This window comes from Lynx rufus, unplaced genomic scaffold (genome assembly GCF_022079265.1).
Source record: "Lynx rufus isolate CCGP_SWC_20201006 ecotype Redwood Valley unplaced genomic scaffold, mLynRuf1.p SCAF_2, whole genome shotgun sequence".
In the NCBI taxonomy this organism is placed as follows: Eukaryota; Metazoa; Chordata; class Mammalia; order Carnivora; family Felidae; genus Lynx; species Lynx rufus.
This window is the reverse complement of record NW_025814834.1, coordinates 144,179,644-144,192,064: the sequence shown is the minus strand read 5'-3', so window position 1 is coordinate 144,192,064 and position 12,421 is coordinate 144,179,644. Positions and strand designations below refer to the sequence as shown.

The 12,421-nt window shown below is 35.2% G+C and overlaps 1 protein-coding gene across 5 annotated transcripts in view; it reads left to right on the top strand.

The window, feature by feature from the left end:
- The window catches only part of RPAP2 (RNA polymerase II associated protein 2), a 99,689-nt gene that overhangs the window by 44,391 nt on the left and 42,877 nt on the right, over positions 1-12,421 (top strand). For 3 of the 5 annotated variants that reach the window (XR_006962742.1, XM_047083670.1, XM_047083671.1), the window contains exons 9-10: positions 1,527-1,609; positions 4,919-4,999. Coding sequence is in view for 2 of the 5 variants with exons in the window: in XM_047083670.1 (XP_046939626.1) it covers positions 1,527-1,609; positions 4,919-4,999 (164 nt within the window). In the remaining 3 variants the exon portion in view is untranslated. Of the gene's footprint in view, positions 1-1,526; positions 1,610-1,710; positions 1,837-4,918; positions 5,003-12,421 lie in introns of those variants that run through there. The other 2 variants (XR_006962745.1, XR_006962744.1) reach the window with 2 other exon arrangements.

Genomic DNA, 12,421 nt, shown 5'->3' with positions numbered 1-12,421 from the left:
TCTCTATAGATACTTCTTCTGTCTCATTCTTCCTTTCCTCTCTGTCTGGTACTCCAATTACAGACACGTTAATCTTTTCCACTGTATCTTCTGTGTCTCATATTCTTTTGTGCTTTGTATTATGTATGTATGTGGGAGGGGGTGTTAGGTGTGACTGTGCTTTATTCTGAATAATTTCTAAATCACTATTCTCTCTTCAGTCTTTTTTACTATATTATTAAATATATTCATTAAGTTCTCACTTTAGAATACTGTATTTTTCAGGGTGCCTAGGTGGCTTAGTCAGTTAAACATTGATTTCATTTGGTTCAGGTCATGATCTTGGTTTGTGAGTTCAAACCCCACGTCAGGCTCTGTGCTGACAGCACAGCACAGAGCCTGCTTGAGATTTTCTCTCCCTCTCTCTGCCCCTCCCCTGATCACATGTGCATGCATGCTCTCTCTCAAAATAAGTAAATTAAAAAAAAAGAATACTGTATTTTTCAGTTTGAGAATTTTCCTTTGGTTCTTTTATATAGTTTTCAGTTCTCTACAGAAATTTTCAGTCTTGTCATTTTTCTTTAAATACATCAACAGTTATTTTGAATAAAGCTGATAACTTCATCGTCTGGATTCCCTGGGGGTTGTTTTCCATGGGCTAAAGTTTCAGATTTTGACCATGTTGTCTTGTTTTCTTATTGCTTTATTATATGGCAAACATTGTATATTAAAAATTACAGATAATTTGAGACTGAAGTTAAAACAGATTTATGTTGGCTTCTAGCAGATGATTTGTAGTTGTCCCACATCTTGCTTAATCCAGTCATGGATTAAAATGATTTAAAGCTGGGCTTCAGTCTCTGTAAGACCCAGTCTGTTTCCTATTCATTCTTAGTCTTAGTAGTCCTTCTAAGTCAGGCTTTGGGGGAGAGAGTTGTCAGTACAGTCTCGGCATTCCCCAAGCTCTAATGCTTATTAGAAGATGCTCAGGTTCTCAGTATCTGAATTGCTTCTTTTGGAATTAGTCACTGCCTCTCTGGAATTACCTTCTGTAGAATCTCTGGCCATAATTATTTACTGCCTTGTTAGTTCTCTGATGTTTTCAAACAAATATGGGTATTTTCCCAGTGTTTTTTCAGTTCTCAGCAGGAGGAATGGTTTGAATTACCTTGTCTGCCATTTCTAGAAGTGGAATTCCCCATAATATATTTATAGTATTTGCTAATTTTAAAACTTTAGTCTCCAACATTTGTATAGCATTTATCAGTTTACAAATTTCTTTCATGTACATTTTCTCATTTAATAAAGAAGGTATTAGCATCCCTTTATACAGATGAGAAAACACTCTCAAAAGTAGGCATAGGACTTAAGTTTACATCAACCTAATGACTGAACCAATACTCAAATTTAAATCTTCTAATTCTCAAGTCTAGTTTTTATTCTGCCATTCCCTAGGTGTAAACTTTTGTTTTAATGTTTATTGTTCTTACCAGAGAAAGAATGTACGTTTATGATTTTGCTTTGTTTTGTTTAAAAATGTGATTCAGCAAGATCCCACCTTTCCGCTGATAGATTCAAGTTCTCAGAACCAGATTAGAAAACGCATCGTACTTGAAAAGTTGAGTAAAATGTAAGTATGTAATTGTCATTCCACTTTTACAATATTTTGAATTCATTTGGTATTTGTAGGTTCATAATTTAGATTAATTTTTATCCTTCAATTTTGAACAGTTTGAAAAATGTGAAAAGTTTACATGGATGTCTTTGCCTGAGAAATTGGAATTTTTAAGATATATTGCCAAGACTGGGTGGCGCAGTCGGTTGAGCGTCCGACTTCAGCCAGGTCACGATCTCGCGGTCCGTGAGTTCGAGCCCCGCGTCGGGCTCTGGGCTGATGGCTCAGAGCCTGGAGCCTGCTTCCGATTCTGTGTCTCCCTCTCTCTCTGCGCCTCCCCCGTTCATGCTCTGTCTCTCTCTGTCCCAAAAATAAAAATAAACGTTGAAAAAAAAAATTAAAAAAAAAAAAAAAAGATATATTGCCAAGAAAATATTGAAATTAAGTTTTGTGCAGAAGACACAGAAGCACATAATAAAAGTTGAGAATATGGGAGTAGAAAACCAAACTATGTCACCTCCACTTAATAATCCAGTGAAGTCAGGGAAAAAATATCAAAGCTAGACCATTTAAATACTGATTTGTGGTATATGTGTCATATCAGTTTCACATGTGAATGAAACTTTATGAAGTTTTACGGTCTGTTAACTCACTCTGCATACATATTTATTTATAGAACCATTTCACACTCAGCAACTTAAGAGTTTTTGTTCAAGTCAACTTTGCACTTTAGTTTTAAGCTTCCCGTCGTGGAAATTATTTTTCTTGTAATTGCCCAGTGATGAATGACATTTAAAATTGTAATCTTGATTTGTCTTTCAAAGGAAGTTTGAAAAATCTTTTTTCCAGAGGTGTAAGGGCTGTCTTGAACTTTTAAATCTCCACTTTCTTTCTTGAGGAGAAAAATGTAAGGGTGTTTTCAGTCATTGTTTAAGGTGTGCATATGGATTAGGGGCACCTGGCTGACTCAGTCGGTACAGCATGTGACTCTTGATCTCAGGGTTATGAATTCGAGCCCCATTTGGGTGTAGAGATTACTTAAAAATAAAATCTAAAAAGTGTGCATATAGATTAGTCTTAATTTTGTAGTAGTTCAAAACTAAGAAAAACATAATCTTCTGGAAGCCTTGGTATTTTGAGCAGCTTGCTTCTGTAAGTTTTACATTTTAAATAATTATTTAAATTAATATTTGTTGAGTGCCTATTATGTTAAGCTTCTCATAGACAGTAAAGCTGTTTTTAGTTTTGCCTTTTATATGGTCCTATACTTAGACATTGTTTCTGTGTAATATTAGGTTAGAAAACAGTAAAAGTCACCATCTGTCTGATTCATAGGACAAGAAGATATCAATCCTTGACTGTAGTTATATAGATTTTAAACGTTAGTATGGATTATTGATACTGGTATGTAATCAGTAGATAAGGATTTATCGGAAAATAATTTTCTAGACATTTCAGCTAATGAAAGGACCCAGTTTTAAATTTAAGACCACATAGCTATGCCATTGAAGGAATTCTATTCCTCCTGGGTTTTGGCTGCAATAGATGACAAAAGGAGCCCTGCCAGAAGACCAAATTATTGATAATAGCTCAAGAACTAAATGTGAGAAGAGGTGGAATAACTTTAAAGAAACACAAAGAACACTAAAAACAAAATAATTATTGACACAGAGGTTTTTTTGGTTGTTTATGCAAGTAGTTGAGGTTTTCTTTGTTATAAAATGAAGATATTTTTAAAAATAATAAAAAAATAAAAATAAGACCTTTTGGTTTTTGATTAGAACAAACCAATTGTAAACAGACTTTTTTTTGTTTTTTGGATAACTGGAGAAAATGAAATATGTACTGGGTATTAGGTGATATTAAGGAAGTGTTAATTTGGTTAGGTATGATCATTTTATTATGATTTTGTAAGAAAATGCTGCTGTATTTTTTAAAAAAGAAAGAAAATGCTGTTGTATTTAGAGATAAATAAGGAAATATTTAGGGATCAAATTACATGTCAGGGATTTACTTTTTTTTTAATTTTTTTTAATGTTTATTTTTGATAGAGAGAGAGAGGGAGGGAGGGAGGGAGGGAGGGAGGGAGGAAGGTACAGAGAGAGAGGGAGATACAGAATCCAAAGCAGGCTCAGGCTCCAGGGGTCAGCACAGAGACCAATGTGGGGCTGGAACTCACAGACTGCAAGATTATGACCTGAGCCAAAATTGGTACCTCAACTGACTGAGCCACCCAGGTGCTTAGGAATTCACTTTAAAATGGTACTGGCAAGGAGAGGAAAGAAGGAAGAAAAAATGCAGTAAATATAACAAAATATTGGGAGGTTGAATTTGGAAATAGATAATAGAGTTGCTATTGCTGTTTCCTCTGTTTTGAAATATATCTGAAACTTGCATAATTAAAAAAGTCGTACATACTTATTGCAGCAGATTGAGGCAGTGCAAAATTGTATAAGAAGGAAGATAACCTATAATCCCTAGTAATGTTTTGATGTTTATCTTTGATGTATACATGATGTCTGGTGTGTGTATATTCATTCCCTTTGGTTCTCTCTGTTATAGTATAAACCTGGAAGGAATGAAACGTGTTTGAAATACACAGTATATCAGATACAGTATCATTATATATAAGTTTTTATAAAAATGGGGCAATACTCCATAGGCATTTTTCACTTAATATACCATATTTTTCCACATTATAAATATGTAGATTTATATTATTTTAAAGGTTTTATTATATTCCATTATATGGAATATTTGTATATCATAATTATATGTGTATATCATAATTTATGATCATCTGTTGATGGACATTTGTTTCCATTTTTCACTACTAAAAATATTTCTGCGTAAGCAACTTTTTTATGTTATCTGATTATTTCTTTAGGATAAATTTTTTCCTAGTAAAACTCTTGGGTCAAAGACTAGCCGCATTTAAAACGTTAACATATATTGTCAAGTTGCTCACTAAAAAAGTACTAATTTTTACTCCCACCGTAAGAATTTAATAAGGAGAAATAGGCCACACCCCTAACTTAGTCTAATATTCAAAAGTAAAGGTAAGAAAAACCCGAGACCAGAATACAGATAGTAACCAAAACAATGTTTCTCAGTGTCTCATACTGTAGCATAGACTGTGACTTGGAGTGTGGGGTTATTATGAATTATATCCTTATGACTTCTCACCAGTCAGATCCTAGCTTAACTGCCTCTACCTAAGTGCCATTCTTACGTATGGAAAATCCAGACTTAGGCAAACCTCAAAGAGTATGTGTGTATAATTAAATTATATTTTAAAATAAATGTATTTTTTTTTATTTTCAGAGTGCCTGGACTTTTGGGGCCTCTTCAGATCACATTAGGAGATATTTATGCACAGCTTAAAAATCTCGTTCGAACTTTCAGGTTGGTGTTAATATTACAGTTTTCCTTCTCAGTTATTTTGACTTCATGCAGCTGTCTTGCAGAATCCATAGGTAGACTGTGTTACCCACTGATATATCACAGCCGCTAACTCAGGAAATAAATGGGTAAGCCCTGGCATGCTGCCATGGCCAACTGCTCCATCCTAGGAAATCCTGTGGGGGCTAGACTAATAAAAAGCATAGCTCCTGGCTGGGTTTGCCCACAGTGTTATTGAACAAACTTGGATAAACTCATCCTAAAAGGAGCCAATAACCGAAAAGGGTTTGGAAAAGAGAAAGGAAGAGATTTATTTTGGGTGCCAGCAGCCAGGGGAGGTGGCAGGCTTAAGCCTTAACAACCAGCCTCTCCACCAACAAGGACACCTAGAAATTTATAAGGAGAGGTTTAGAGGGATACATGCAAGAAAGCAGGCAAGGAGCATATAATCATGGGTCAGGGTTGGTATGTGTTCAGCCCATGATCATGGGCAGGGAAGGCAGGGGTCATGTGGGGTGTGGTCTTCTAGCATTCCTTTGCTATCAGGCTTTTCTGGTTGGGCAGTTTGTATGCTCTGGGACTTTGCAAAACACCTTCATCAATGTCTCAAGAAAGTGCAATATGAAAAAAATACAGTAAATTTTAATTAAAGCATGATTTATGTTAAGCGGTCTTGTCTAGTTCTGGTTTTAACTGTTGGGGTCTGTAGATGAGCAAGAGGGCTTTCTAACAAAGGCATGAATAAAGTAAATGACTTACCTTCAGTGTCTTAGATCTAAGAATAGTGCTCTGTTTTCTTCTCCACTAAACATTACTTTTATCTTTTATTAAATTCAATACCTTATTTGTTCAGACTTTGAATATAGTTAGTTTTGGATAGTTTATTTATAGAATAGACTAAAATTAAGAAGGAAAATAAGGTCTCACACAAAGGTGGTTAGCCAGGAATATACTGGATCTTATTCAGTAAATATATATCTGATGACCAGCACTGTGGTAGGCACTATGGGCAATACAAAAGAAACATTATGCCCACCTCAAGGAAGAACTCTCCTGTTAGAGGATAACTTGAGCACTGTGAACAGTACAAAACCATGGGTAATTTAATATGGAACAGATTTGAAGTGATAAGAAGTATTAAGAAAGAAAGAATAGGGAATATCCATTGTGAAGTAGAGTTGGGATTTTTCTAAAACTATCAAGGTAAAAACATTCCCAGGCTATACCTGTATTCTCTACCAAGAAGCATAAGGATAAACCTCTAAATATGCTATTGGTAGAGGTGCACCAAATACACATTTCAGCCAAATGCCAGTGACCAAATATGAAAAGTAGTATTTGCCGGTAGCTAAAACCAGATAGCACCAACATAGACCAAACTTCTAGAGTAGAAGAATCATTTCATCCAATAAATAAATTATCACTATGGTTTATTGTTATCAGAAGTAGCAATATTTTAGAAGTTTAAAATTAAGGTACAGAAATAATTTCTTGGCATTGTTAGCTATTAGATTTCTCTTGTAGTCACTGTACCCTATACCAGTAATACCAAATATCCATTCACTTTCAAATAATGCATTTAAAAACAACACTGACCTTTTTGTGTGCCAGAAAGGGATTCAGAAAACTGTTTTTCAATAAGGTGTGTACTAGAAGGATCTAAGATTCATAGTTTAGACAAATCTCAAAAAACTTTATCTTCCACCTCTAAAAAGGATCATTTGTACCACTTCATGTTTAAATACTTAGCTTTGTAGACTCAAGACTACAGGAGGGTTTTTTTCTTTCTTTTTTTTTTTTTTCTTTTTTAATATTTATCTATTTTGAGAGAGGGAGAGCACGAGCAGGGTAGGGACAGAGAGAAAGAGGGAGAGAGAGAATCCCAAGTTAACTCCTCACTGTCAGCACAGAGCCTGATGTGAGGCTAGATCTCACAAACCATGAGATCATGACCTGAGCCGAACTCAAGAGGTGGACACTCAACTGACTGAGCTACCTAGGTGCCTGAAGAGTTGTTTTAAAACATTCTTGTGGAGTCTTTTCCTGTGAAGCCTGACTAAACAGAAAGTGTTTGGGGTGCCTCAGTTTATTCAACATTTCTGTCTTAACATTTTTATTATCTTAATTAGAGATTACAATGAGATTATTTCATATCTGTTTACATAATTTAGGTATTTTTCAACTCCAGATATTTTAAAGTGACATTTTTTTAATTCATCATCACAAGATGCCAAGAATTGCCCAATAGGAAATCTTCTTGAAAGATTTGTAACTTAAGTGGAAATAAAATTTAAATGTAGCTCTTAAAGCTATTAAAGACAACCAAGTCAGTTTTTAAAGATCTAATTGGCATTAAACAGTGATTAATGAATTAGGTAGCATTCCATCTAACAAAGAGAAAGATGATCCAAGGGAGTGTACAATTAGAAGGCTTTTATAGGCAGAAATGGGATAAGGAAGTTGTTAGAAAAGAAAGGATTGTTTCAGGCAAGGTCACCTTCCCTTAGAGGGAAAGGCAAGGGGTCTTACCATGCATGTTACCTCATTAGTGGTGATCAGAAAATTCTAGACTGATTGGTTTAAAACTCTATTCCTGGGAGAGTCTGAAACTACAATTGGTGTTAAGTCTTGGTGGGGCTGAGCATAAGAAACTCCATTTGGGACCTTTTGTTCTTTTTCAACAATGGTTCTTTTCCTTTATATATACATAATACAGTTCTGCAAAGATTGAATTATGATGACAGGTAATCTCTATTATTCTGTCTTAACCTTATTTGAATTTATATAAACATTTTTTCCAGGGCACCTGGGTAGCTCAGTTGAGCGTTCACCTCTTGATTTCAGCTTAGGTCATGATCTCACAGTTCGTGGGTTCAAGCCCCATGTCGGGCTCTGCACTGACAATGAATGAGGAGTCTGCTTGGAATTCTCTGTCTCCCTCTCTCTGTGCCCCTTCCCTGCTAGCTCAGTCTCTCTCTCTCTCTCAAAAATAAACATTAAAAAAATTTTTTTTTAATTTTTTTTCCAAGATAACAGCATTCTCCAGAAAGTAATCTATTTAATGTATTTACTCTTTGAATTAACTGTTAATCTATTTAGCTAAATAATTAAAAATTTTTACTAATTGTTTTATACATAAACCTAATGGTTTTCACAGGCATCATTAATTACTGCGACATTTTATTTTTCTGACTGACAAAAACACATAAGGACTTTTTTACTTCATCTAGAATGTTTAGATTTGAAAGTGAATGTTCAGTTAATAACAGTAAATGTGAATGACATGATTGTTCTTATTACTGAGATTGTTAACACTTATTAGATATCATGGAAACTATGCAATCACAAGATCATTGATCACACACAAATGTAAGAATGCCAGAAGTGATGATCAGATTGGCCTCAGCCTTTGGAAGACTGACTAAATGTTTTGCCAAATACCAAGACCAAAGTCAAACTTCTCTGCATCGGTCTTAGTGATGAAGAGAGAGAGGTTTGTTTTCTATCACAGAACCATGCACCCAAAAGAAAAACAAAAGTGTTTTTCAGCTGTCTACACTAATGATAATGTTTGAATAGATGTATACAATGTGAAGTACAACTTTAGGATTTTTTCAGGATTTATCAGGAAGTAAATATTGTATTAACAAAAAGAATAGCTGAAGGAAGATGAAGACTCTCAGTGATTTTTAAAGAAGTTGTTATGCAGTTTCTTGCAAACAGTGTTTATTTAATCACCATTCTAAGGAAACTAGAAAAGTCACTAAGACATATCATAAGAGATATTAGAATGAGACTTTTGATCTTTAACTACAAATACTAATTTTGTGCTTAAGTTTTACTCTGCTCATTTAGAATACATTAACAATTTAATTTACTCTGACTATATTTTCTAGTGCTGTTTTTATATAAATCTAATTGGATATCTTCTTTTTTAAAAAAACTATTCATAGGGGCGCCTGGGTGGCTCAGTCCGTTGAGCGTCCAACTTCGGCTCAGGTCATGATCTCACAGTTTGTGAGTTCGAGCCCCGCGTCGGGCTCTGTGCTGACAGCTCAGGGCCTGGAGTCTGCTTTGGATTCTGTCTCTCGCTCTCTCTCTGCCCCTCCCCCGCGCATGCTGTGTCTCTCTCTGTCAAAAATAAACATAAAAAAAAAATTTAAAAAAACTATTCATAGGTTCTCTGAACTTACTAGAAACCCATTGGAAATATTAGGCTACAAATGCAAGATTGCCCATTAATACTCTCATATGCCCTAGGGATTTAGGAATTTCAAATTGGAAACCACAGTCCAGGCCATTATTTTTGGCCTTCTGAAGCAGCCCCAGTAATAATGTTTGGTCCATGTCAGTACGTGTAGTCAGTATGGTACTCTATGTGCTAGGTACTTGGCATTTACATGTTACTTAATTTCCAAAAATAGTGACATTATCCTCATTTTACAGATAAGAGATGAGAGGTTAAATAATCTCAAATCACACAACTAGTATAGGCATACCTCCTTTTATTACCCTTTGCTTTATTGCTTCACAGATACTGCTTTTTACAAATGTAGGGTTTGAGGCAACCTTCCATTGAGCCAATCTATCCATGCTTTTTTTCTAACAGCATTTGCTCACTTTATCTCTGTATCATACTTTGGTAATTCTCATATTTTAAACTTTTTAATTGTTATATTTGTTATGGTACTCTGATCAGTGATTATAGCTCACTGAAAGCTCAGATGATGGTTAACATTTTTTAACAATAAAGTATTTTTAATTAAGGTATGCGTGTTGTTATATTAGGCATAATGCCACTGTGTATTTAATAGACTACAGTATAGTGCAAACATAGCTTTTATATGCACTGGGAAACCAGAAAATTCACTTGCCTTGCTTTTTTACAGTATTCACTTTGTTACAATGTTCTGAAACTGAACCTGCAATATCTTTGAGGTACACCTCTGGCTGAGTATCCTCTAAAATCAAGAGGATAGATCTTTATTGTTATCACCACAAAAAAAAAGGGGGAGTGAAAATGGTAACTGTATGTGAGGGGATGATAGGTTGATTGTGGTGATCATTTCACGGTGTATGCATAGATCAAAACAAGTTGTACAGCTTAAATATATACAATTACTATGTCGATTATTCCTCAGTAAAGCTGAAAAAAAGTTTTTTTAATATACCATTGTGTCCCTCAGTAGTCATTAGTATCAAAGATATATAAAAAATAAGTCATTTCATTAATAATTTCTCTAAGATCCCAAGTAAGAACTGTATTTGAGAGGGTTCTGTTACCTATGAAACTAAGTCTTCTGTGTCATCTAAGCTAGCTGAGATGCAGTGTTCATCAGTCCTATAAGAGGTAGCTAACAGACTGCACATAGGGGACTTTCAAATGTCGTTTTCTACTTACAATTTATAAACTATTTTATCACCTTTTTCTGTTATTCCTATTGTGTAAGCCTAAGTCCTTTCCAGTTACTTTCTGCATTATTTACATTAAATTAAAATAAAACCTATGTGAAACAATATGATATCTGAGATTTGCTTCAGAAGTATTTACACTAGGGTGATGTTGAATATGGGGTTGTGTAGATGAAACATGATCGTCCAGGAGTTGATCATTGTCAAAGTTGTGATGAGTATATGGAAGTTTTATATATGTGTGAAATTTAATAAAATGGTAAAATAAGCCAAAAAATTATGCATTGTTTTAGTGTTAGGGGATGTTTTAAAAACCTTGATGTTAATTAAGCTAAAAATTAATTAGCTTAATTAAAAATATTTACTCTTTAGTACCTACAGGTCAGTATTTATAGCTTTAATAAAAATTGCTGGGGCGCCTGGGTGGCGCAGTCGGTTAAGCGTCCGACTTCAGCCAGGTCACGATCTCGCGGTCCGCGGGTTCGAGCCCCGCGTTGGGCTCTGGGCTGATGGCTCAGAGCCTGGAGCCTGTTTCCGATTCTGTGTCTGCCTCTCTCTCTGCCCCTCCCCCGTTCATGCTCTGTCTCTCTCTGTCCCAAAAATAAATAAAACGTTGAAAAAAAAAATTAAAAAAAAAAAAATTGCTTAAATTGGCTTTGCTGCTTTTTAGGAAATGTCAATTACTTAGAGTACAGAATTACCTCTAGAAGATCACTCATGGGGTCTTCAGATTCTGGTAGGACAACTTCAGCAGGTATGTGACTATTTGTAGGCTCAGGCTTCTATGTGAAGTCTCCAAAAAAAATTGCCATATTGACGACAATGATTAATGTTGAGAGATCTTTTCAGTCAATACTGGCAATTGAAAAGAGTTGGCAGAAATAACTATACCCTTCTCTTTGAAATGATAATCAATAATAGGAACTTGTAAAACACTGATTCTCAAGCTAGTTGTGCATCAGAATTACCTGGGGAGCTTTTAACAGCTATACATGCCTGGCTCCACCCCTAGGGATTGAGTTTCATTTGGTCAGGTTGGGCCCAGACATCAGTATTCTTTAAAAGTCCCCCAGACGATTTTAATGTACAGCCAGAGCTGAGAGCCTGTTAGAACTTACACATAAAATAGCTTTTTCAGCTCTTTGAAAAATCTTCCCCTATGAATAGAGCTGTCCTTTCTGTTGAATTGCATCACAGTCATTTATCTGGAATGCTACTTTGATTTACCTACCATAGTGATTTCATCAGAAGTTGCTTGGTAAAGATGCACTGTCATCAGTGTTGGGTCAAGAAACTTTTTCTAAATCAGATTTGAATTAAAATTATATTTTGATACAAAAAGACCTTGTCATATTTTCCCCAGTGCCTGAAACAGTGGTATAGAGCAGGCTCTCAATACGCTTTTTGCTGGAAGAGTAAATGAATTCATGTAATGTTACATTTGCCTTAACTTAGGGAGATTTGAATACAGTAGAAAAGCAATTTCTATTTAACTGTTGTTTCGATTTACATGCTTATCCTTTGACCTTTTTTGGTCATATGCTAGCTTCTGTTTTAGTTGCTACGGACAAAGCAGTGAACAAAACAGACAAAAATTCCTTCTCTCATGGAACTATTCTAATAGAAAGATATGTAAAAATTTTAAAACAATATGTGTATTATTATATGGTGATATGCTCTTTCCCCTTTCTCAATTCATTCTCTTCCTTTTCTCCCCAGAAGCGGAAGAGGGGATGATACCGAGGAGGGAGATAGTTGTGATTTTAGATAGGCTGGTCAGGGAAGACCTCATGGAGAAGATGCCATTTGTAGAAAGATCTAAAAGTTGGTGAGAGAACAAGCCATGTTCCTATCTCTGAAAATATATTAGGTGCAGCAGTCCTGGCTTATTCACAAAATATTAAGGATGTTAGTGAGACTGGAGAAATGAGCAGAAGCAAGAGTAAAAAGAGATATGGTCAGAGAAGTACAGGGCGGGGAGTGGGTGTGGTATAGATTATATAGGCCTCGTAG